The 26250-nt window shown below is 35.4% G+C and overlaps 1 protein-coding gene across 1 annotated transcript in view; it reads right to left on the reverse strand.

Moving 5' to 3' along the window:
- The window catches only part of LOC129534467 (protein eyes shut homolog), a 154623-nt gene that overhangs the window by 50029 nt on the left and 78344 nt on the right, over nt 1-26250 (reverse strand). Inside the window, exon 4 of the mRNA XM_055391598.2 lies at nt 1682-1872. Coding sequence (XP_055247573.1) covers nt 1682-1872 — 191 coding nt within the window. The remainder of the gene's footprint in view (nt 1-1681; nt 1873-26250) is intronic.

Below are 26250 nucleotides of genomic sequence, written 5' to 3' on the forward strand. Positions count from 1 at the left end.
ACATTTCAGCTAGATGATCAGAGTTCAAATCCCAGCTCTGTTACTTAGAAGTTTTGAGACTTCACATGTGCTTTGTGCTAAAATCTACTCACTTGTAAAATGGGGTAATACAAATTTTTGTGTGATTTAAATTGGTAAATGAATGAATATTGTGAAGTAAATATTATAAATGGGCAAATAAGTCAATTAAAGTAGAACAGACAGAATTATACCTGGGACATAATTATATATGAAGGCTATGAAGGCTATGAAGGCTAGCTTTTTTTTCCTTTTTTTTTTTGGCTCCATCTCCCAGGCTGGAGTGCCATCGTGCTATATGTATACATATTATATTACTTCAGAAACATGAGCATTTAAAGAAAATCAAACAAAGGGAATTTGCCTATTTAAATAATAAGGTATAACTCATCCTTTCATGGAAATTCACAACATGTACACTTAAATCACATCATAAAAGAAATGGTAGCCCAAATGCTGTTATTATGTTTCATATATTAGAATTATATAAGTTAATTACCTTATTGTGCTGAGTTATTGCAATGATGATTGGGATGAGTTCCCTAAACCAGGTATTCAGAGCAGAGATATGAGAAAATTTGTTAAGGTAGAATGATGTTGGGAAAAGAGCATGCACTTTCAAATGAAGTTGGTTTCAAAATGTTATTAGCTGCGTAACCTTGGACTTTTGAAAGGTTCTTATAACACTTACCAAGTGCAAAGTCAGCAATCTCAAACTTTTTGATCTCACAGTCTCTTTGCATTCTTAACATTTATTGAGAACCCCAAGGAGTTTTTGTTAACTCAGTTGTGTCTATCAATATTTACATTGCTAAAAATTACAACACACATTTTTAAAATACAAAAATACATAATAAAATGATACATTAGCGATTAGAGCAAGGATATAATTGCATGTCATGTAGCCTCTGGAAAACTCCACTATACACTTACGAGAGTAAAAGTGAATAAGGCAAATAACACCCCTTGCCTACAGAAAACTTACAAAAACAGGTTTTCTCTTGAGGATCCTCTAAAAAAATCTTGGGATTCCCTAGGGTTTCCCAGACTCTACCTGCCCTTAAGGTTATAAAAATGGTAACCATTATTATCATTGAGAAATTAAGAAATTGGGAAACTGGTCAATAAAGAAGTAGAAGAAAAGTTGAAAATAAGGAGAAAAAAAGACAATGAATGTTAATTCAAATCATGTCCCGTTTGAAATATTAATATCTAAATATATATAAACTGATCTATCAGTATGAGTGTAAATTTTTCTCTGTATAGTATATGAGCTTCTTAACAACACTCTCTTGCCTTCTGAATGATATTCTAATTAGGTATATTTTCCAGAAAATTAGAGACCTTTTGAGCAAAATACTCTGACAATTATATTTTTTAAATTTATAAATATGTGATTAATGAAATCCAGTTAGCTTATTTTTTGAATAAGTTGTTAACCACTTTATATTATTATTAAATCAGTTTTTTTGCTTAAAAATACTTGGTTGTTGTTGGTTCATATATATGTAGAAAGAAATTATAAAAGTAGAGGAAGAGACATCCTGGTGGTGAGTATAATATATAGAGTTAAGTTTAAATTTTATTTTGAAAATAAACAATGAAGCACATAATTAGAACAACTTTGTAATTTTTTAAAAATTAAATGAACTGAATAACTTACCTTTAAAGTACCATTTTCAATAAACAATTGAATAAAAAATCCATCTACTAAATTTGAGTCTTGCTTGACATACAGCAGAAGTCCATAGGAGCTGAAGGTCTGAAATTCTAGGGAGATGTTATTTTGTGGATTTAAAACCACATTCTGAAATTCTAGATAAGAATCTCCATAATAACGAACACAACTGAAATCTGTGGAGTCAGAAAGAAAATACAATTTAGGTTGAAATAAATATTCAATACCTAGGTTTCACATTATTAACATAGCATATGTTTTCTCTAATGGCTCATATGTCTCTTTCCTGCCTCTTTCAAGCCCAGGCACTTCTTTCCTTTGGAATAGTCATAGCAGTTTTGTCATGATTTCTTTGTATTTGATGGCTTCATGATAAAATCTCATTGTAAGGCAAGGAAATCAAGATGATTACTCTTCTACACTGCTTTTACTTAGATTTTATGTTACAGGTTAACAGAAAAGGGCACATTTTCTAAATATGTACTTATTTCTTCTTTATATAAGATATTGATACAAATTATGATTAATATTGTTAATAATTTGATTTGGGAGGTTTGTGAGGGAATGCTAGAGATTATTGAGAGGCATAGAAATTGTTAACCTTTTGTATTAACACTCTAAATTATATGAGTTTCTTAACAACTCTCACCTTCTGAATGATATTCTAATTAGCTGTAGATTTTCAGAAAAAAATGAAGACACTTTGAGCAAAAGACTCCACAGTTAAATTTCTTAAATTTATAAATATGTGATTAATAAAACCAAGTTAGCTTATTTTTGAATAAGTTGTTAACTACTTTATATTATTATTAAATCATTTTTTTGCTTGATAAATACTGGATTGATTGTTCTTGGCTAATGATTCCTGAAACAATGGATTTGAATATCGCCTTTCTTCCAGTTCCTTTCTTCTTTTGCTATTTTCATGACGTCCCCAACACAAGCTTTCTTTCTCTTTTAAAACTTTCGAATTATGTATTATTTATAACTACTAGAAAATATTATTTATAAAACCATGTGAGTTTTAGTTTGCTGTCTATCACAGGATAATATTCATTTTCAAATCTGTACTTTAAAACTTCAAGAAATTTTATATCCTATGTGTGCTGTCTTTATTTTGAATTTTTAATGAAGCTTTAGAATTACTCATTTTGCTACATTTTCAAACTTGTAACAATTTCTAAAGAAATAACCAGCTAAGCCTCAAATTAATTTTTTTCACTGGAAATAAGAAGGTTCAAAATAGTGCCAGGAAGCATTTGCACTTTATAGACATAAAAGCATGAGTATATGTGTGTGTGTTTGTGTGTGTGTTTAATCAAGGACTGACTTCACTAGTGAAGGACAAGTTAATGACTGAAAAAATAACAACATCCTTTCAATTTTGACATTCTAATTTTTTCAGCTGTTAAATGATAGGGACATATTTTTTTCCCCCATGTAGCGTTTCAATGGTGATGTTAAAAGCATAATACGATAACATTTTAAACAACAAGAAATTGTTTTAAAGATTTCAGACATTTATTTTAACAAATTGAGAATAAAGTCATGTATCAGTTTGATTTAAAATTCAAATTGTGAAAAAGCATAAAATATTTTCAAAAACAAACATTACAACAAGAATATACCCAATATTGATGAAATTAAAAAAATATTACATACAGGGGGTCTTCAAAAAGTTCACATAAAATATGTATTATTTAAAAACTATGGATGAATTTCACTCATCATGACATGTCTGAACAGAATATATTTGAGTTACTAAGAAGGATAAGACATCTTAGTAACTTGAAAACAGCCCCTATCGGAACATGAATTCTGCTAAAATTGAAGCAAGAACAAATACCAAATTTACGATGACGCTTGGGTGAAAGAATGGTAAAATCATTGATGCTTTACAAAAAAATTATGTGGACAATGCCCCAAAGAAATTCACAGTTCACAAGTGAAAAACTTGTTTTAAGAAGGGACAAGACTACGTTGAAGATGGAGTCCTTAGTGACTGACCATCCATATCAATTTTCAAGGGAAAAATTAATCATATTCATGTCCTAACTGAAGAGGACCAATAATTAACAATAAAATAGTTAATAATTAACAATAAAATAGCCAACACTATTGACATCTCAACTGGTTCAGGTTACACAACTCTGAATGAAAAATTAAAGTTGAGCAAACTTTCCACTCAGGGGATGTCAAAACTGTTGTGCCCAGATCAGCTGTAGACAAGAACAGAGCTTTCAATTGCAATTTTAAACAAACAAGAACAAGATCTTGAAGTATATCTTTGAAGAGTTGTAACAGGAGATGAAACATGGCTCCACTAGTATGATATTGAACACAAAGCACAATCAAAGGAATGGCTATCAAGAGGTGGAAGTGGTCCAGTCAGAGCAAAAGTGGACCAGTTAAGATCAAACATCATTGATATGGTTTGGCTCTGTGTCTCCACCCAAATCTCATTTTGTAGCTCCCACAATTCCCATGTGTTGTGGGAGGGACCCAGTGGGATATGACTGAATGTTTTTCCCATGCTGTTCTTGCAATAGTGAATGGGTCTCATGAGATCTGATGATTTTAAAAACAAGAGTTGCCCTGCACAAGCTATCTCTGCCTGCTGCCATCCATGTAAGAGGTGACTTGCTCCTCCTTGCCTTCCACCATGATTATGAGGCCTCTCCAGCCATGTGGAACTGTAAGTCCAATAAACCTTTTTCTTTTGTAAATCACCCAGTCTCAGGTATATTTTTATCAGCAGCATGAAAAGAGATTAATGCAGTAAATTGGTACCAGTAGAGTGGGCACTGCTGAAAAGATACCTGAAAATGTGGAATTGACTTTGGAACTGGGCAACAGGCAGAGGTTGGAACAGTTTGGAGGGCTCAGAAGAAGACAGGAAAATGTGGGAAAGTTTGGAATTCCCTAGAGACTTGTTGAATGGCTTTGACCAAAATGCTGATAATGATATGGACAATGAAATCCAGGCTAAGGTGGTCTAAGATGGAGATGAGGAACTTGTTGGGAAATGGAGCAAAGGTGATGCTTGTTATGTTTTAGAAAAGAGACTGGAGGTATTTTGCCCCTGCCCCAAAGAATTGTAGAACTTTGCACTTGAGGAACATGATTTAGGATATCTGGCAGAAAAAATTTCTAAGCAGCAAAACATTCAAGAGGTGACTTGGGTGCTGTTAAAGGCATTCAGTTTTATAAGTGAAGCAGAGCATAAAAGTTCAGAAAATTTGCACCCTGACAATGCAATAGAAAAGAAAATTCCATTTTCTGAGGTGAAATTAAAGCCTGCTGCTGATATTTGCATAAGTAATGAGAAGCCGAATGTTAATCCCCCAAGATAATGGGGAAAATATCTCCAAGGCATGTCAGAGGTCTTCATGGCAGCCCCTCTCATTACAGGCCTGGAGGCCTAGAAGGAAAATGTGATTTTGTGGGCCAGGCTAAGGGTCTTTCCGCTGTGTGCAGTCTAGGGATTTGATGTCCTATGTTCCAGCTGTTCCAGCCATGACTAAAAGGGGCCAAGGTACAGCTTGAGCCATTGCTTCAGAGGGTGGAAGCCCCAAGCCTTGGAAGCTTCCATGTGGTGTTGAGCCTGTGGGTGCACAGAAGTCAAGAATTGAGATTTGGGAACCTCCACCTAGATTTCAGAAGATATATGGAAACATCTGGATGCCCAGGCAGAAGTTTGTTATAGGGGCAAGGTCCTCATGGAGAACTTCTGCCAGGGCAGTGCAGAAGGGAAATGTTGGGTGGGAGCCCTGATACAGAGTCCCTACTGGGGCACTGCCTAGTGGAGTTGTGAGAAGAGGACCACCATTCTCCAGACCTCAGAATGGTAGATCCACCGACGGCTTGCACTGTGCACCTGGAAAAGCCACAGACACTCAACGCCAGCCCACGAAGGCAGCCAGGAGAGAGGCTGTACCCTGCAAAGCCACAGTTGTGGAGCTGCCCAAGACAATGGGAACCCCCTTCTTGCATCAGTGTGACTTGGATGTAAGACATGGAGTCAAAGGAGATCATTTTGGAGCTTTAAAATTTGACTGCCCTGCTGGATTTTGGACTTGCATGGGACCTGTAGCTACTTGGTTTTGGCCAAGTTTTCCCATTTGGAATGGATGTATTTACCCAATGCCTGTAGGCCCCATTGTATCTAGGAAGCAATTAACTTGCTTTTGCTTTTACAGGCTCATAGTTGGGAGGGACTTGCCTTGTCTCAGATGAGTCTTTGGACTGTGGACTTTTGAGTTAATGCTCAAATGAGTTGAGACTTTGAGGAACTATTGGGAAGGCACAATTGGTTTTGAAATGTGAAGATATGAGTTTTGGGAGGGGCCAGGTGTGAAATGATAAGATTTGGCTCTGTGTCCTCACCCAAATCTCATCTTGTAGCTCCCATAATTCTCACATGTTGTAGGAGGAACCTGGTGAGAGATGACTGAATCATGGGGGCAGGTCTTTCCTGTGCTGTTCTTGTGATTATGAATGGTTCTTCCAAGATCTGATAGTTTTAAAAACAAGAGTTTCTCTGCACAATCTCTCTCTTTGCCTGCTGCCATCTACATAATATGTGACTTGCTCCTCGTCTTTGGCCATGATTGTGAGGCCTCCCCAGCCATGTGGAACTGTTAAGTCCAATAAAACTCTTTCTTTTGTAAACTGCCCAGTCTCAGTTATGACCTTATCAGCAGCATGAAAATGGACTAATAGAGTCATTAAAAAAGATTTCTGGGGGATGCTCAAGACATTTTTCTTTTTGACTTTCTGGAGGGCCAAAGAAGGATAACATGTCCCTATTATTACAGTGTTTTAAGAAAGTTAGTCAAAGCTTTAGCAGAAACATGCCCATGAAAGCTTCACCAAAGAGTACTACTCCACCATGGCAATGCTCCTGCTTATTCCTCTCATGAAATTAGGGGTAATTTCTGAGATTATCAATAGAAAATCATTAGGCATCCACTTTATAGTTCTGATTTGCCTCTTTCTGACTTCTTTTTGTTTTCTAATCGTTATTTTTCTTCAGTTAATAATGTAAAAAGGCTGCATTGACATGGGTAAGGTCCCAGGACACTCATTTCCTTAGAGATGGACTAAATGGTTGGTATCATTGCTTGTAAAAGTGTGTTGACCTTGATGAGGTTTATGTTGAGAAATAAAGCTTATTTTTAAAATTTTTATCTAATACCATTTTTCACAACATTTTGAAGTCTTTTCATATTATTTTATAGCTTTTAGAAAGGAATATATCACCTAACTGGCAATAAAAAACTCAAAAACTCCTTAATATTATTAAGATGTGTATTTTATAGACTAAATTTTAAAAAATTCAGTCGCTTTTTCATTATGTGACTAATTATCTGTATGGAAACCCATATATGCATTCAATTGTAAAGTACTTGAGAGTATGCTGGATTTATCATTCTATTCCAAGAACCTAGCACGATACATGATTCTGTCAAGCATCTGAAAGCACATACTATAGCTTGGATGTTTGTCCCCTCCAAATCCCATGTGGAAATGTAATCCCCAATGTTGAAGTTGGAGCCAAGTGGAAGGTGTTTGGATCACTGGGGCTGATCATTCGTGAATGGCTTGGTGCCATCCTCACAGTAATGAGTGAGTTCTCACTCTGCGTTCACATGAGATATGGCTGTTTAAAAGAGTGTGGTACTTCCTTTCTCTCTTGTTTCCTCTCTTGCCATGTGATACCCTGCCTCCCACTTCACCTCCACCATGATTCCTGAGGGCCTCACCAGAAGCTGAGGAGATGTTGGTGCTATGCTGGTACAGCCTGCAGAACCATGAACCAATTAAACCTCTTTCTTTTATAAATTACCCAGCCTCAGGTATCTCTTGATAGCAATACAAAACAGACTAACACACTATCTAATAGAAAATATAATTGCTTTTGTTTAAATGTGCTTGGAAAATTATAGTTAAATATAGATTTTAAAAAGTCAGGAAGATATTTTGCACACTGTTTTCAATCATATTTGTGGTGTTTTCTATTTAAATATATAAATACAGATTTTATTTTACACTTCCCTCAGCAAAAATTTTAAACAGATGAGAATAATGATTATAGCAAGCACAGAATAGCTTTGTGAAGAAAACATAAATTCTGAGATTATTTTCAGTAATAATGGGCTAAAGTAAAATAATAATTCTATACATTTTTATTGTCTAGAATTAAATAATAAACTTCTGCACTTAAGTTTTTACCTTCCTAAATAGAAGAAACTTTATCTGAATTGTATGGATTCATATTATGATTATACCTATAATTTTGTATGCTTTTGATACAAATAACCAGAAATTCTAATTCCAAATAGTTTCAGCAATAAAGAAATGAAATAGGTTAAATAAAAGGAAGTTCAAGAATAGGGTGGGTTTTCAGATGGATGTATGTTTATGGAAAAGCTTAACTGACTTCTCATAAAATACCTAGATTACTCCTGTCTCTCCACTCTGATATTCACAGGCTGAGTTTTAATATGAGACTTGCTTTTCACATGATTCCAATGTGATGGCTAGTCACTCCGTTTCCAAAACAGTTCTTCTGTAATACGAGGAAGAAATAACTTTCTCAAGTTAAGGAGAACCTTTCCTAGAAGTTAACTAGCTAGAACTGGGTGACCAATGAAGCCCTCTGTTGGAGATGAGGACGGGCTCAGCTCCCACTGAGAGCTATGGACCAGGGTTCATAATGGGCAAAACTGGTATTCTGTTAGGAGGAAAACCTCAACATCTAATTCCAGTATTTCTCCACATTCATGAATTATTTCCTGAATTATATCTGATTGTCAGATTAAAGACTTAAGATACACAATCACATGTCCAAGCTGAAGATATTAACTTTCATCTTCAACTACCTGCCTGTTTCTCTTTATATGCAGTAGCTCTTGCCTTTATTTCTAGAAACTCATATGGAGTTTAAGGATGAGTCTAGCCATTTAAAAATTTACTTGAAACATGGTTGTTGCTAGGTGGGTAGTTGCTAGTTGCCAGCTTTTTTTTTTCACATGTAATTATTTAAGTTTTCAGTACATACTAATAGCCACTCCCCTTGCATGAGAATAATGAAAACTTAAAAGCTGTGTAAGAGAAAAATCAGGAATCAATGAACCTTCCCTCTCTACTGCAACAGAGTTTTTTTAATAGACTAGAAATATAATAGAATACATGTATTTTAGAAGAAATGAATAATAGAAACTCTGAAGTATATGTGTGTATATATAGAAAACACACCAAATGAGTATAATATTTCTCTCAGATTAATTATGAATATTTACACCAACACCACATATTACTTTTAATAAAACAAATATATATTTTTGAAAGTGTAAAGGAATCTTAGCTTGGGGCATTCTTCATTTTTTTTTGTTTTGTTTTGGTTAGCAGATCATAAAATTCTATATCAATTTTTAAAAACGGAGTCTTTTTTATAGTTAGTGTTTCTATATACAAGATTAAATGTGAAAGTTGGAATATTATGAGAGAATAATTGAATACTAGGATTTTCTATAAAATTGATAGTTTGATAATTACTCTGTAGTGATCAGGTAGCTTAAGTAAAGATATATATAATTTGGTCCCATATCTGGTAGTTATTACCAATATAGTATAATCCATGAATAACTGCCCAAAGAAATAATTATGTATTGCTCTCCGCAGTATATATCATTAGATAAATGTCAGGAAATATTTTGCAACCAAAATGTAAAATGATCCCTTTCTCCAGGTTTCTTGAAAGCAACATCTAAGAAACAATAATAGAAATTTATAATGTATGTGTGTGTGTGTGGGGGGGTGCTCATGTACATTTGCAACTTTTTCTGTTAAGTGAAGTATTAATTTGAGAAAAAACTGTATGTATGACACTTAAATATAATTAATATTGAAAGGTTTACCGTGCTGTTTATTAAGAAACCTGTATCACATCTTGATTCTTGATTTTAACAGTAAGCAGATCAGCAACTGTGTATTACCCACAGATAATGTCTAAAACTTGTGTCTCTTTGTGTTATTTCTGTAAAGAAGAGCTTGAATTTTATCATTACAAAATCTCGGCATATTTAATACTTTATTTACATTTCTGTGTTCTACAAATTGTGTCTAATTCACCTTAAAATCCAACTTTACATAATCCATTTTAGCTCATCCCAATTAGCTTAATACCCACTAATAGAGCAGGATAAAATAGGAAAATTAGCATTTATTTACTATATGATAGGTTTTATTAGAAGCTTTACATATGCTTCTTGAAATTCTGATTTTTTTTCCTGGCAATGTAAAGATTTATATTATATGAAAATATTTCAAAATAAGTTATGAAATATATTTGTTTCTTTAATAGGTTTCCACAGATTCATTAGTACATTGATCAAAAGTCACTAATTTATATAAAGCATATTTTAAAGCAAGTATTAATCATAAAATGCCAAAAAAATTTACAAAACAATCAATAATACTGAAATTAAAATCTAGACTACAGAGTTTAAGATTTGCAGAGACTCCTCAATGTGGCTAAAGGAAATATATAAGTAGTGGCAGATTATATGAAAATAGATTATTGCAAGGGAATGTCCAGGAGGACTAGTCAAGTAGTTGAATAACTTTTGTTATTGAAAGCAATCAATGATCTTTTTGAAGGGAAGCAAAACATCTATAATCATAATATTTCTCTTCACCATGAAATGGAGATTGATTAGGGAAAAAAATTATTTAATAGCAATCCGTAAGGATAGGGAGTAACTTTCTAAAATAAAAATCAAATCATGCCACTTCCCTGATTAAAAACATAAGTGCCGGACAGTGGGTGCAGGACATTGGGTGCAGCGCACTGTGCGTGAGCCTAAGCAGGGCGAGGCATTACCTCACCTGGGAAGCGCAGGGGGTCAGGGAATTCCCTTTCCTAGTCAAAGAAAGGGGTGACAGATGGCACCTGGAAAATTGGGTAACTCCCACCCTAATACTGTGCTTTTCCAACGGGCTTATCAAACGGCACACCAGGAGATTATATCCCGCAGGTGGCTCTGAAGATCCTATGCCCACGGAGCCTTGCTGATTGCTAGCACAGCAGTCTGAGATCAAACTGCAAGGCGGCAGCGAGGCTGGGGGAGGGGCGCCAGCCATTGCTTGGGCTTGAGTAGGTAAACAAAGCGGCCTGGAAGCTGGAAATGGGTGGAGCCCACCACAGCTCAAGGAGGCCTGCCTGCCTCTGTAGGCTCCACCTCTGGGGGCAGGGCACAGACAAACAAAAGACAGCAATAACCTCTGCAGACTTAAATATCCCTGTCTGACAGCTTTGAAGAGAGTAGTGGTTCTCCCAGTATGCAGCTTGAGATCTGAGAACCAGCAGACTGCCTCCTCAAGTGGGTCCCTGACCCCAGAGTAGCCTAACTGGGAGGCACCCCCCAGTAGGGGCGGACTGACATCTCACACAGCCGGGTACTCCTCTGAGACAAAACTTCCAGAGGAATGATCAGGCAGCAGCATTTGCGGTTCACCAATATCCGCTGTTCTGCAGCCTCCGCTGCTGATACCCAGGAAAACAGGGTCTGGAGTGGACCTCCAGTAAACTCTAACAGACCTGCAGCTGAGGGTCCTGACTATTAGAAGGAAAACTAACAAACAGAAAGGACATCCACACCAAAAACCCATCTGTATGTCACCATCATCAAAGACCAGAGGTAGATAAAACCACAAAGATGGGGAAAAAACAGAGCAGAAAAACTGGAAACTCTAAAAATCAGAGAGCCTCTCCTCCTCCAAAGGAACGCAGCTCCTCACCAGCAACGGAACAAAGCTGGACGGAGAATGACTTTGATGAGTTGAGAGAGGAAGGCTTCAGAAGATCAAACTACTCTGAGCTAAAGAAGGAAGTTCGAACCAATGGCAAAGAAGTTAAGAACTTTAAAAAAAATTAGACGAATGGATAACTAGAATAACCAATGCAGAGAAGTCCTTAAAGGACTTGATGGAGCTGAAAACCACGGCACGAGAACTACGTGATGAATGCACAAGCCTCAGTAACCGATGCAATCAACTGGAAGAAAGGGTATCAGCGATGGAAGACGAAATGAATGAAATGAAGCGTGAAGAGAAGGTTAGAGAAAAAAAAATAAAAAAAAATGAACAAAGCCTCCAAGACATATGGGACCATGTGAAAAGACCAAATCTACATCTCATTGGTGTACCTGAAAGTGACGAGGAGAATGGAACCAAGTTGGAAAACACTCTGCAGGATATTACCCAGGAGAACTTCCCCAATCTAGCAAGGCAGGCCAACATTCAAATTCAGGAAATACAGAGAATGCCACAAAGATACTCCTCGAGAAGAGCAACTCCAAGACACATAATTGTCAGATTCACCAAAGTTGAAATGAAGGAAAAAATGTTAAGGGTAGCCAGAGAGAAAGGTTGGGTTACCTACAAAGGGAAGCCCATCAGACTAACAGCTGATCTCTCGGCAGAAACTCTACAAGCCAGAAGAGAGTGGGGGCCAATATTCAACATTCTTAAAGAAAAGAATTTTCAACCCAGAATTTCATATCCAGCCAAACTAAGCTTCATAAGTGAAGGAGAAATAAAATCCTTTACAGACAAGCAAATGCTGAGAGATTTTGTCACCATCAGGCCTGCCCTAAAAGAGCTCCTGAAGGAAGCACTAAACATGGAAAGGAACAACCAGTACCAGCCACTGCAAAAACATGCCAAATTGTAAAGGCCATCAAGGCTAGGAAGAAACTGCACCAACTAACGAGCAAAATAAGCAGCTAACATCATAATGACAGGATCAAATTCACACATAACAATACTAACCTTAAATGTAAATGGGATAAATGCTCCAATTAAAAGGTGCAACCTGGCAAATTGGATAAAGAGTCAAGACCCATCAGTGTGCTGTATTCAGGAAACCCATCTCGCATGCAGAGACACACATAGGCTCAAAATAAAGGGATGGAAGAAGATCTATCAAGCAAATGGAAGACAAAAAAAGGCAGGGGTTGCAATCCTAGTGTCTGATAAAACAGACTTTAAACCAACAAAGATCAAAAGAGACAAAGAAGGCCATTACATAATGGTAAAGGGATCAATTCAACAAGAAGAACTAACTATCCAAAATATATATGCACCTAATACAGGAGCACCCAGATTCGTAAAGCAAGTCCTTAGTTACCTACAAAGAGACTTAGACTCCCACACAATAATAATGGGACACTTTAACACCCCACTGTCAACATTAGACAGATCAACGAGACAGAAAGTTAACAAGGATACCCAGGAATTGAACTCAGCTCTGCACCAAGCAGACCTAATAGACATCTACAGAACTCTCCACCCCAAATCAACAGAATATACATTCTTTCAGCACCTATTCCAAAATTGACCACATAGTTGGAAGTAAAGCACCCCTCAGCAAATGTAAAAGAACAGAAATGATAACAAACTGTCTCTCAGACCACAGTGCAATCAAACTAGAACTCAGGATTAAGAAACTCACTCAAAACCGCTCAACTACATGGAAACTGAACAACGTGCTCCTGAATGACTACTGGGTATATAACGAAATGAAGGCAGAAATAAAGATGTTCTTTGAAACCAACGAGAACAAAGACACAACATACCAGAAGCTCTGGGACACATTCAAAGCAGTGTATAGAGGGAAATTTATAGCACTAAACACCCACAAGAGAAAGCAGGAAAGATCTAAAATTGAGACCCTAACATCAAAATTAAAAGAACTGGAGAAGCAAGAGCAAACACATTCAAAAGCTAGCAGAAGGCAAGAAATAACTAAGATCAAGCAGAACTGAAGGAAATAGAGACACAAAAAACCCTTCAAAAAATCAATGAGTCCAGGAGCTGGTTTTTTTGAAAAGATCAACAAAATTGATAGACCGCTAGCAAGACTAATAAAGAAGAAAAGAGAGAAGAATCAAATAAATGCAATAAAAAATGACAAAGGGGATATCACCACTGATCCCACAGAAATAAAAAACTACCATCAGAGAATACTATAAACACCTCTACGCAAATAAACTAGAAAATCTAGAAGAAATGGATAAATTCCATGACACACACACTCTTCCAAGACTAAACCAGGAAGAAGTTGAATCTCTGAATAGACCAATAACAGGCTCTGAAATTCAGGCAATAATTAATAGCTTACCAACCAAAAAAAGTGCAGGACCAGATGGATTCACAGCTGAATTCTACCAGAGGTACAAGGAGGAGCTGGTACCATTCCTTCTGAAACTATTCCAATCAATAGAAAAAGAGGGAATCCTCCCTAACTCATTTTATGAGGCCAGCATCATCCTGATACCAAAGCCTGGCAAAGACCCAACAAAAAAAGAGAACTTTACACCAATATCCTTGATGAACATTGATGCAAAAATCCTCAATAAAATACTGGCAAACTGAATCCAGCAACACATCAAAAAGCTTATCCACCCTGATCAAGTGGGCTTCATCCCTGGGATGCAAGGCTGGTTCAACATATGAAAATCAATAAACGTAATCCAGCATATAAACAGAACCAAAGACAAAAACCACATGATTATCTCAATAGATGCAGAAAAGGCTTTTGAAAAAATTGAACAACCTTCATGCTAAAAACTCTCAATAAATTAGGTATTGATGGGACATATCTCAAGATAATAAGAGCTATGTATGACAAACCCACAGCCAATATCATACTGAATGGACAAAAACTGGAAGCATTCCCTTTGAAAAGTGGCACAAGACAGGGATGCCCTCTCTCACCACTCCTATTCAACATAGTGTTGGAAGTTCTGGCCAGGGCAATCAGGCAGGAGAAGGAAATAAAGGGCATTCAATTAGGAAAAGAGGAAGTCAAATTGTCCCTGTTTGCAGATGACATGATGATACATCTAGAAAACCCCTCGTCTCAGCCCAAAATCTCCTTAAGCTGATAAGCAACTTCAGCAAAGTCTCAGGATACAAAATCAATGTGCAAAAATCACAAGCATTCTTATACACCAATAACAGACAAACAGAGAGCCCAATCACGAGTGAACTCCCATTCACAATTGCTTCAAAGAGAATAAAATACCTAGGAATCCAACTTACAAGGGATGTGAAGGACCTCTTCAAGGAGAACTACAAACCACTGCTCAATTAAATAAAAGAGGACAGAAACAAATGGAAGAACATTCCATGTTCATGGGTAGGAAGAATCCATATCGTGAAAATGGCCATACTGCCCCAGGTAATTGACAGATTCAATGTCATCCCCATCAAGCTACCAATGGCTTTCTTCACAGAATTGGAAAAAACTACTTTAAAGTTCATATGGAACCAAAAAAGAGCCCGCATTGCCAAGTCAATCCTAAGCCGAAAGAACAAAGCTGGAGACATCATGCTACCTGACTTCAAACTATACTACAAGGCTACAGTAACCAAAACAGCATGGTACTGGTACCAAAACAGAGACAGAGATCAATGGAACAGAACAGAGCCCTCAGAAATAATGCCGCATATCTACAACCATCTGATCTTTGACAAACCTGACAAAAACAAGAAATGGGGAAACGATTCCCTATTTAATAAATGGTGCTGGGAAAACTGGCTAGCCATATGTAGAAAGCTGAAACTGGATCCCTTCCTTACACCTTATACAAAAATTAATTCAAGATGGATTAAAGACTTAAATGTTAGACCTGAAACCATAAAAACCCTAGAAGAAAACCTAGGCAATACCATTCAGGACATAGGCATGGGCAAAGACTTCATGTCTAAAACACCAAAAGCAATGGCAACAAAAGCCAAAATTGACAAATGGGATCTAATTAAACTAAAGAGCTTCTGCACAGCAAAAGAAACCACCATCAGAGTGAACAGGCAACCTACAGAATGGGAGAAAATTTTTGCAACCTCATCTCACAAAGGGCTAATATCCAGAATCTACAATGAACTCAAACAAATTTACAAGAAAAAAGCAAACAACCCCATCAAAAAGTGGACGAAGGGTATGAACAGACACTTCTCAAGAGAAGACATTTATGCAGCCAAAAGACACATGAAAAAATGCTCATCATTACTGGCCATCAGAGAAATGCAAATCAAAACCACAATGAGATACCATCTCACACCAGTTAGAATGGCAATCATTAAAAAGTCAGGAAACAACAGGTGCTGGAGAGGATGTGGAGAAATAGGAACACTTTTACACTGTTGGTGGGACTGTAAACTAGTTCAACCATTATGGAAATTGGTGTGGCGATTCCTCAGGGATCTCAAACTAGAAATACCATTTGACTCAGCCATCCCATTACTGGGTATCTACCCAAAGGATTATAAATCATGCTGCTATAAAGACACATGCACATGTATGTTTATTGTGGCACTATTCACAATATCAAAGACTTGGAACCAACCCAAATGTCCAACAATGATAGACTGGATTAAGAAAATGTGGCACATATACACCATGGAATACTATGAAGCCATAAAAAATGATGATTTCATGTCCTTTGTAGGAACATGGATGAAGCTGGAAACCATCATTCTCAGCACACTATCGCAAGAACAAAAGACCAAACACCACCTGTTCTCACTCATAGGTTGGAATTGAACAATGAGAACACATGGACACAGGAAGGGGAACATCACACACCGGGGAGTGTTGTGGCGTGGGGGGAGGGGCGAGGGATAGCATTAGGAGATATACCTAATGCTAAATGACCAGTTAATGGGTGCAGCACACCAATATGGCACATATATACATATGTAACAAACCCACACGTTGTGCACATGTACCCTAAAACTTAAAGTATAATAATATTAAAAAAAAAACATATGTTACCATTTGGCTATGACAAAACTGTTTAGCATTCACTCTGTATAGAATCCTTCCACCCCTGCCTTTGGCCTTGCAATGTAGAGTACCAATTATTCTAGGATAACATAGAAAACAATCATCCTTCCTTTATTCTTCTGTATTTTGGCTCTGTCAGGCAGTGTTCTTCCATGTACCTGAATCTGTTTCTGGGCTCATTATCCTATTCCATTTGACAGATTGTCAACCCTCAGCCAATCAAACACAGAGTTAATTGGTTTTATGATGAGATTTTGTATAGCATAGGTCAAGTTCTGCATATTGTTCTTCTTCTTCAGGGTTGTGTTGTTTTATTTTTGCCCTGTGCCCTTTTATATAAATATTGAAATTAGCTACATATGCAAGCATTCTATTAAGTTGCATAAAAACTCATTAGAAATTAATGTGAATTCCATTGATTTTACTGAAAATGTGTAAGTACACTTGACCCTTGAACAATATGAGTTTGATCTGTGCAGGTCCACTTTAATGCTGATTTTTTTTCAATAAATACATTCTGTACTCCCAATTGGTGGGTTCTGTATCTCCAACAAAATGCCAACCAAAAATACAACATGTATACTTGTGGTATAAGAAATCTATATGTAGGGTTGTGTGGGGGACACTTTTCATATGTGGGGGTTCTACTGGATTTTTGTAGTGCCAACTGCATTACTTAAGTATCCACAGATTTTGGTATTGGTGTGTGTGGGAATTTTGGAACCAATGCCCACCACAAAGAGATATGCAGGGATAACTCTATTTTATATCCTTGCGATATTTTATCTTCTTGTATGTGGATGCGGTAGATGTCTCCCTTATATGACGACTTCTATGACATTTTTAATGTAGTTTCATAATTTATCTTCATAAAGAGCATGTGCTTACTTTCTCAGGTTAACTTATAGAAATCTTATTAATTTGTAGCCATTTTAAAATATTTTTAACATATATTTAACTCGTTATATTGATGTATAGACATGCAATTCATTTACATATTGAGCAACCTTGTTGAACTCTTCTACTTCTATTTATTTATTTGTGTGTGTGTGGAGACAGGATCTCACTATGTTACCCAGGCTGATGTTGAACTCTTGGACTCAGGCAATCCTCCCTCCTCTGCCTCACAAAGTGTTACGATTATAGGCAGGCATGAGCCACCACACCCAAACACTTTTATTTTTAATAATACTATATCATCTGTGAATAATGAGACCCTTCTTTTGTTTCTAATTCTTAAAATAGTTTACTAGTTTATTCCCTGCCTAGAACCTTCAGAAACAACACTGAACTGAAATAATGACAACAAGATTTCTTTTCTTGTTTTGATTTTTCGTGTAAGACTTTTAAGCTTTCACATTTGAGTTTAAAGTTTTCTGTTCTTTTGTTTTATTATTATTATTATTTTATTTTAAGTTCTGGGATCTATGTGCTGAACATGCAGGTATGTTACATAGGTAGACATGTGCCATGGTGGTTTGCTGCACCTATCAACACATCATCTAGGTTTTAAGCCCCGCATGCATTAGGTATTTGTCCTAATGCACTCCCTCCCCTTGTCCCCCACCCTCCCGACAGGACCTGGTGTGTGATATTCCCTTCCCTGTGTCTATGTGTTCTCATTTTTCAAATCCCACTTATGAGTGAGAACATGTGGTGTTTGGTTTTGTGTTCCTGTGTTATTTTACTGAGAATGATGGTTTCTAGCTTCATCCATTTCCCTGCAAAGGACATGAAGTTTTCAGTTCTTTTATAAGTGATACCCTTTAACTCATTAAAAAACTTTCCTTCTATTCTTAGTTTGCTAGAAATTTTGACAGAATTTAACATTAATTACGTTTGTTCACTTACTGATATGATTATATTGTGAACAACTTTGGTATTTTAATATTAACCCATTATTTTACCCCAGGAATATATCAACTGTTCTGATGGTATGTACACATATGAATTTCATTTTTAATAATTTATATTTAGGATATTTGCATCTGTTTTGATGATTGACATTGCCTTTGAATTTTCATTGTTCATGATACCTTTTCTGATTTTCATACCAAAGTTTTATTTAGCTTCTTTAAACAAATTTGGTAACATAAATTTCTGTAAGAGTTTTAGTTGACCTACCACTCAAATTCCATGTCAAACAACAAAATTGTGGATTTCACACATCCTAAACTAACTACAAAAGGTTTCATTTAATGTATTGATTAAGAATCAGAATGCTATAGTTGAAAAGGACTGACTTCAAGAAGACTTAGTTTTAATATTAATTTGGTACCTTAATTTGTGAAGTCATTTCACTTCTCCACTCTCCTTACCTTTACCCATAAAACTAGGGTAAAATTTATTATAAGCCTGTAGTTACAACAGGTCAATTTTAGCTAGTCCTGTTGAGTTTAATTATGTTGTTTACCAATTACATATATGGGATCTTGAAGAAATCTTTTAACCTCCTTGAATCTTTCAGTTTTTTCATCAATACCATGGCTACAAGAGGGTTGTTATGTTATACTATATAAGAACACTAGATATTAGAATTCGCTCCAGATTGTATTTAGGGAAGAAAACATTTTCTTGTAATAAAATAGAAAGTTATTGCAACAAAAATTTCATTTATAAAGTGGGTTTTTTTGCAGGCATATGCTCTAAATTTTTCTGAGGCATATATTTGGAAAAGTCTGAAGCACATGGCATTACCATATTAAACAGATCTGGAAGGAGCCCTAAGGATTCCACTGTGGTACATAAAAGACTCTCATTTCCCATTATTAAAAAAACAGCTCACATTTTTAACTGTTTAATTGTTAAGGCTATAAATTTTACTTATAAGAATAATGCATGTTACATTGTCCTTTACTCTTTACATAGCACTTTTACATACATTACCTAATTCATTCTAACTTCAATCTGAAAAATGTGTAAAGCCAATGTTATTATGACCTTTTTTGATGTAGGTGTTTATTGCTATAAACTCACCCCTTAGAACTGCTTTTGAGGTAACCCATAGGTTTTTGTATGCTGTGTTTTCATTTTTGTTTGTCTTAAGAACATTTTAAACTTCCTTTCAATTTATTTATTAACTCCTTAGTTGTTTAGAAGCATGTTAATTTGTACGTATTTGTTAATTTTCCAATATTTCTTTTGTTATTGATTTCACATTTTACACCACCATGGTCAAAAATGATACTTGATATGATTGCAGTCTTCTTACAGTTTTCAGACTTTTTGTGGTTTTATATATGATCTATCCTAGAGAATGTTTTATGTTTAGTTGAAAAAATGCATACTCTGCAGATGTTAAATAAAATTTTCTGTATATGTGTCTTTAGGTCCATTTGCTCTAGAATACATTTTAAGTTTCATGACCCTTTTCTGATTTTATGTTTGGATAATCTGTTCATTGCTAAAAGTGAGGCACTGAAATTGCCTACTATTATCATATTGCAGTCTCTCTCTCCCTTCGTATCTATTGATATTTTCTTTATGTGTTTAGATCCTCTGATGCTTGCTGCATATATTGTTATATCCTCTTGTTGAATTGACCACTTTGTCATAATATAGTGACCTCCTTTGTCTTTTTAACATCATTTTTGAATTAAAATCCATTTTATCTGAAATATGGATAGCTACTCTTTCTTTTGGTTTCCATTTTGCTGAAATATCTTTTTGCAGTTCTTCATTTTCAATCTGTGGGTCCTTACAAGTGAAATGAGTCTCTTGTAGGCAGCATGCAGTTGGGTCATTTTTTTTCCCCCCCATTTGTCATGCTATGCTTTTGAATGGAGAATTTACTCCATTTACATTAAAGGTAACTACTGATAGATAAGGACTTATAACTGCAGTTTTCTAGCTTTTCTGTAAATCCTTTCTTGTTGCTTTTTATTTTGTTTGTGTGTGTGTATCTATAGGATTTTGCTTTGTGGTTACCATGGGGCTTATTATATAAAAAATTTTTGTAGTTATAATAGATTATTTTAATGAATGACAATGTAACTATGATCAGAAAAAAGAAATCTCTACACTTTGACTCCATTTACGGCCCACACTGTAAATTCATGATGTCACAAGTTACATTTTCTTAAATTACATACACCTTCAGAAATTATTGCACCTATTATTTTTGATAGTTTTTCAAATCTTTAGACTACAGATATATGTGATTTGTATACCACCCTTACAGTATTACAATATTCTGAATTTGACTGTATACTTACTTGTACTAGTCAGTTTTATACTTCTAAATGTTTTTGTGTTGCTTAGTACCTTTTTTTTAGCTTGAAGAACTATCTTTAGCATTTCATCTAAAACAAGTCTGGTGGTGATAAACTCCCTTGGGCTTTGTGTGTTAGAAAAGTCTATTTCTCCTTTATTTCTGAAGGATGGCTTTGATGGGTAAGATAATCTTGGTTAATAATTTGTTTTTTTTCTTTTTCTTTAGCACTTTGACTCTATCATTCCACAATCTCCTGGCACATAAGGTTTTGGCTGCAAAGTCTGCAGCTAGGCATGTTGAAACTCCCTTATATTTTATTTGCTTCTTTTCTTTTGATGGTCTTAGCATCCTCTTATTATCTCTGATTTTTTGAGAATATGTTTATATCTTTCGATAGTCTTATTTGGATTGAATCTGATTTTTTTAATGGGATATTTGCATATTTCTCCAGGTTACTAAAATTATTAGTAAAAATTTATGGAAAGTACTACTCTATCATCTTGTTCCACCCCTCCATGGAAATCCTCCGATCCCTATATTTTTTATGCTAAATAACCGAGGCTTGTGTAGGTAATTTGTTCAAAATCATGGAACTTAGAAATGGGCTTCATTCATCAAGGCACATGTTTTTTAACACCAGTTTTATCCTGTGTGAACAGACTGTTCATTATGTTAAACACAGTCTTTGCAATACTTTAAACATTCTCATTTCTAAGACGTCCAGTGTGGTTCCTTATACGAATTCCACATTGAGAGAGTGGTGTAACAATTAGTATTAGTGAATGTATAAACACTGCTCCACTTACCAGTGAGTTCCAAAATGTATCGTAAGCTAGGTTTGAGAATTATGTTTTTAAAAAATAATTTATAAGTAACTATTAAACTCATAGCAAGTTCATAATAATTTGAAATTAACATGTTTAATCTTTGAGATGACTTGTATAATCTTTTTCCTTTTCCTTCTTCTGTTGTTGAATACGTGAAGAATATCATAGGCTATACAGGGTTTCATAAATAGTCTGGAAGTCTATGCACTATTTAAAAGGTAATGTGATGAGAAAATGTATTTCTGCAGTTAAATGAGAGTATGAGAACACTGGGGAATCCTTATTTTTTCTTAAACCTTTCATCTCTTGTATTAGTGTTCTCTAAAGAGAGAGAACTACTGGGATATACTTATATTTGAAGGGGATTTTATTAGGAGAATTAACTCACACTATCACAAGGTGAAGTACCACAATAGGCCATCTGCAAGCTGAGCAGCAAGGAAGCCAGTCTGAGTCCCCAAACCTCAAAAGTAGGGAAGCTGACAGTGCAGCCTGCAGTCTGTGGTTGAAGGCCTGAGAGCCCCTGGAAAATCACTGGTGTAAGTCCAAGAATCCAAGAGCTGAGTCTGATGTTTGAGGGCAGGAAGCAGCTAGCATGGGAAAAAGATGAATGCTGGAAGACTGAGCAGTCTCTTCACTCCACTTTCTTCTGCCTGATTTATTCTAGCTGCACTGACAGCTGATTAGATAGTGCCCACCCAGATTGAGGGTGGGTCTGTCTCTCACAGTCCACTGACTGAAATGTTAATTTCCTTTAGCAATACTCTCATAGACACACCCAAGAACAATACTTTGCATCCTTCAATCTGATCAAGTTGACACTCAATATTAACCATCACATGTCCTGACCAAGTAATATCCAGAAAAAAAAAAAAGACAAAACCCCAAAAACTAGTGACTCGGGATTTTTCTGTTGTGCCAGGACTCTTTCCTCAATGACTTTTATTCAAATTTTGGATGGAGCCCATTGTTTCGATGCCAGGTCCCTATATTATTATTTTTTCTTACAATTTCAACAGATTCCATTTTCTAATTAGAAGATTGGTGATGACAAAATATTTTTAAAACATATATTGAATGAGAAACTTTGTCATCTCAATGGGCATAATTATAATACACTATGGCACAAAATGTGGATAAATATTAAGTAGTTATGTTATATAGCCTTCAGAAGCCATTGGATTTATGCTATAATGATTATCCGTAATACATTTGAAAATTAAGGACTTAACAAGATCTAAAAGTTGATCACTATGTGTGTTGTTTGTTTAATCTCCAGTGAAACAAAATACAAATGCTACTCTCAGTACTATTCCCATATGCAACATAATCAAATAATCTATCTCAATAATGTATGTTACAATTAACACACATTGGAAAATCTCATTCCTAATTTTCCAGATATGTTGCTGCTTGTTTGAAGCAATGTTTAGAGAGTCACATAGATTCCTTATGCTTAAAAAAGTGAACAATTCTTTACTCATATATGATGAAATAGAATTATACATTCTTTGTATTTACTAATGTAGTATCTTTCTAAAGTGTATTTTATTTCACAATCTATCACTTTGCTTCAGAAATGCCTATGGTCTAATGGTCCTCCTCAAGCTGTCTTGGAAATCATCAGCTTTAATTCTTCTTAATGTTCAGGTTTTCTGATAGTTAAGAGGAGGAGTAGAGGTGTTGATAGTGATTTTTCATATTTTACCTTATTTCTAGCAATCAGCTTTTAATCAAATGTGATTTTCAACTCTTCATCTGATTTTTCAACATTGTTAAAAATTCAGCACTGATTTCTACTATTAACCAGCAGCTGGCTTCAGAGGAAGGTACAGAAAAAAAATTCATTCTTCTCAAAATTTGGGGATATAGGTATACAGACAAAGACTATGCAAATAAAAAATTACATGTAATATTATATTGAGCATAGACACACACAAACATAGTGCACAAACACAGGGCAGTCCTTAATATGACTCCCGCTGATGGGAGTGCTTCCTGCAGGTGAACATTTCCCCTCAGGCAATGTTGGAGGTTGGAAGTTTCATGTAAGGAATATTTATATTGAGAATAGCTGCTTGTTGTAAACTCTAAGAAGGCTTATTGACCACTAACATTTTAGTATGCCTTTTGGTTATCTAAAAGTCTATGATTAAAATAAGTTAATGCATTAACCACATAAATATGATTTTTTCTCAATTATTTGCATTATATGACATTCTTTCAAATCATTACTCTTCCTGGATTATATTGTGGAGAAAGGAAATCAGAGAGGATTGATTGACTGATTGATCGATTGATTGTGAGATGCAGGAAGAAGGTTTACAAGCCAAAAAACTGCAATTCCCAATATGGAGATGAGCAGTCAGGAAGGGCAGGTTCAGGAGAAATGACTAGCAAGGGTTTATATATGGTAACAGTCTGGTGGTGGCATTAATGGAAGATTGAGGAACAAGTACATTAAATATAGATTTTGTGTTCTTTAGACACATTTAAAAAATATTTTGCCTTATTTTCTTTATACTCCAGTGACTGTGGAAATTCCAGTGGTTTAACAGAAATGCACATTTATATTACTGAAAGCTGATCGAGAGCAATAATTTTAACAGTAAGAAGAGTGGATCTTTACTCAGAAGACCTAGTTTGAATGTGGACTCATTACTTTATAGTTGTGTAAATTTTGGAAACAATATGATAATATGTCTATATAAAAATTGTCATTTTAAAATATTTTCAACATGATAATTTTGGCAAGTTTGTTTTCAGGATGCATAGTTTGAAAATTAATTTTATTTTGATGTTGAAGAAATAATTTGGAACTCATACTATTGAATAAAAAGGCTAAGTTGTTTTTCTTTTGTTAAAAAAAGCAATAAATTTCCCTTCTAGAAACTTACAGATTTTATATTACTTATCTATATTATACTTGTAAATGAATGGACAGAAAACATTTAAGAAGTAACAATTTGTGTATAAAATGCTTTAAAATGTGTTTGTTAATTATTAGAGTTTCTCAAAACTGTAACAAGCACTTAATATTTCTATTTTTCCTGTTATAAAAAACCTACTTCACAATTTTATTGAGAAATAATTTCATTGTGTAACTTAAATCCTTTCAATTTTAAAGTTGTGTGAGATACAGATGTATTGACTAAATTAATTTAACTTGGATGACATAATGCTTAGAGAATAAATTGCGATCAAAACGAGAGATATAAAAACAGCATTTAATTAAGAAAATATCTTGTACAAATTTGAAGCTTCTTGTCATCTGGATGTCCTTGTACATCTCACTGGGCTCAGTGGGTTATGCAGAATTCTCTGACATACTAAGGTTAAAAATTAGTGTGATTTTATTCAAAGACTGTTGGATATGTCAGCACATAGATGGTTTGGTGAAAAACGTATCAACTTGAAAACATTTAACTGTGGAATTTTTAATCCACTTTTACTCATCCTTCTAGTTATCTAGTGTCGCCACTTCCTGAGGCTTTTGTGGACGCTGTGCTGTAAATCATCATGCTTCACCAGTTTTCTCACTGCCAATTTCAGTTTCCAAATTCTCAGATCTCCCAAGTCTGTTAATACTTATTTAATTGTTTTTTAGCTTCCAAGATTTTGTCTTTTTTCTCCTCCTGTCTTATTGTAGTGGGTTGCTAGCTTTAACAAATATTTTACTAATTATTTGCGGGATTTCAGGAGGGAGTACAGGTAACTCTATGTAAATTATTTCATTATCTTCAACTGGAATGCTAATTTTAATTATCCTATATCTTTCGTTTAAAAAGCTATCAAAATTCTTGTCTACTTCTCTACAGAACTGCTTTCAAGTATAGCTTATTCTCAGCTTTAATCTTTTTTTTTTTTTTTTTTTTTTTTTTTTTGAGATGGAGTCTCGCTCTGTCGCCCAGGCTGGAGTGCAGTGGCGAGATCTCCGGCTCACTGCAAATTTCGCCTCCCAGGTTCACGCCATTCTCCTGCCAAGGCCTCCCAAGCAGCTGGGACTACAGGTGCCCGCCACCACGCCCAGCTAATTATTTTTTGGATTTTTTTACTAGAGACGGAGACAGGATGGTCTCGATCTCCTGACCTGGTGATCTGCCCACCTAAGCCTCCCAAAGTGCTGGGATTACAGGCGTGAGCCACTGCGCCTGGCCTCTCAGCTTTAATCTTAAAGGTACATCCAAAATATGTGTGGACTCTGCCTCCCATATCAGGATTATATTACAATTCTGACCTTTTGTTTGTTAACAATATAAGTTTATCAACAGATGCTAGGCCTGTAGTCAGCTATCCTTCTAGGGAAACATTCTACATTATGATATATTGAACTACTTTTCATCTAAATATACAAATATTAGTTAAGCCTTTGCTGCCTTCAGGCTGATCCTTACATTCTAGAATTGCCTTGATAATAATTTTCAGTACCTTATAGAATATTGTAAAGCCAGTGGGAGACTTTGAATATTTGATATTTTAAATTTTCAAATTTTGACAGTTAGGGAAAAGTGAAAATAATGCAATTAGACGCATAACTTAGTGGAAAATATAAGAGCACAAGAAGATATTATGCTTCACTCTATAAGCATGTCACTATGAATGTAAAGTCAAATAAATGAAATCAAAAATGAAAAAGACAGATTACAAATAATACCAC

The sequence above is a fragment of the Gorilla gorilla genome, chromosome 5 (assembly GCF_029281585.2).
Source record: "Gorilla gorilla gorilla isolate KB3781 chromosome 5, NHGRI_mGorGor1-v2.1_pri, whole genome shotgun sequence".
Lineage (NCBI taxonomy): Eukaryota > Metazoa > Chordata > Mammalia > Primates > Hominidae > Gorilla > Gorilla gorilla.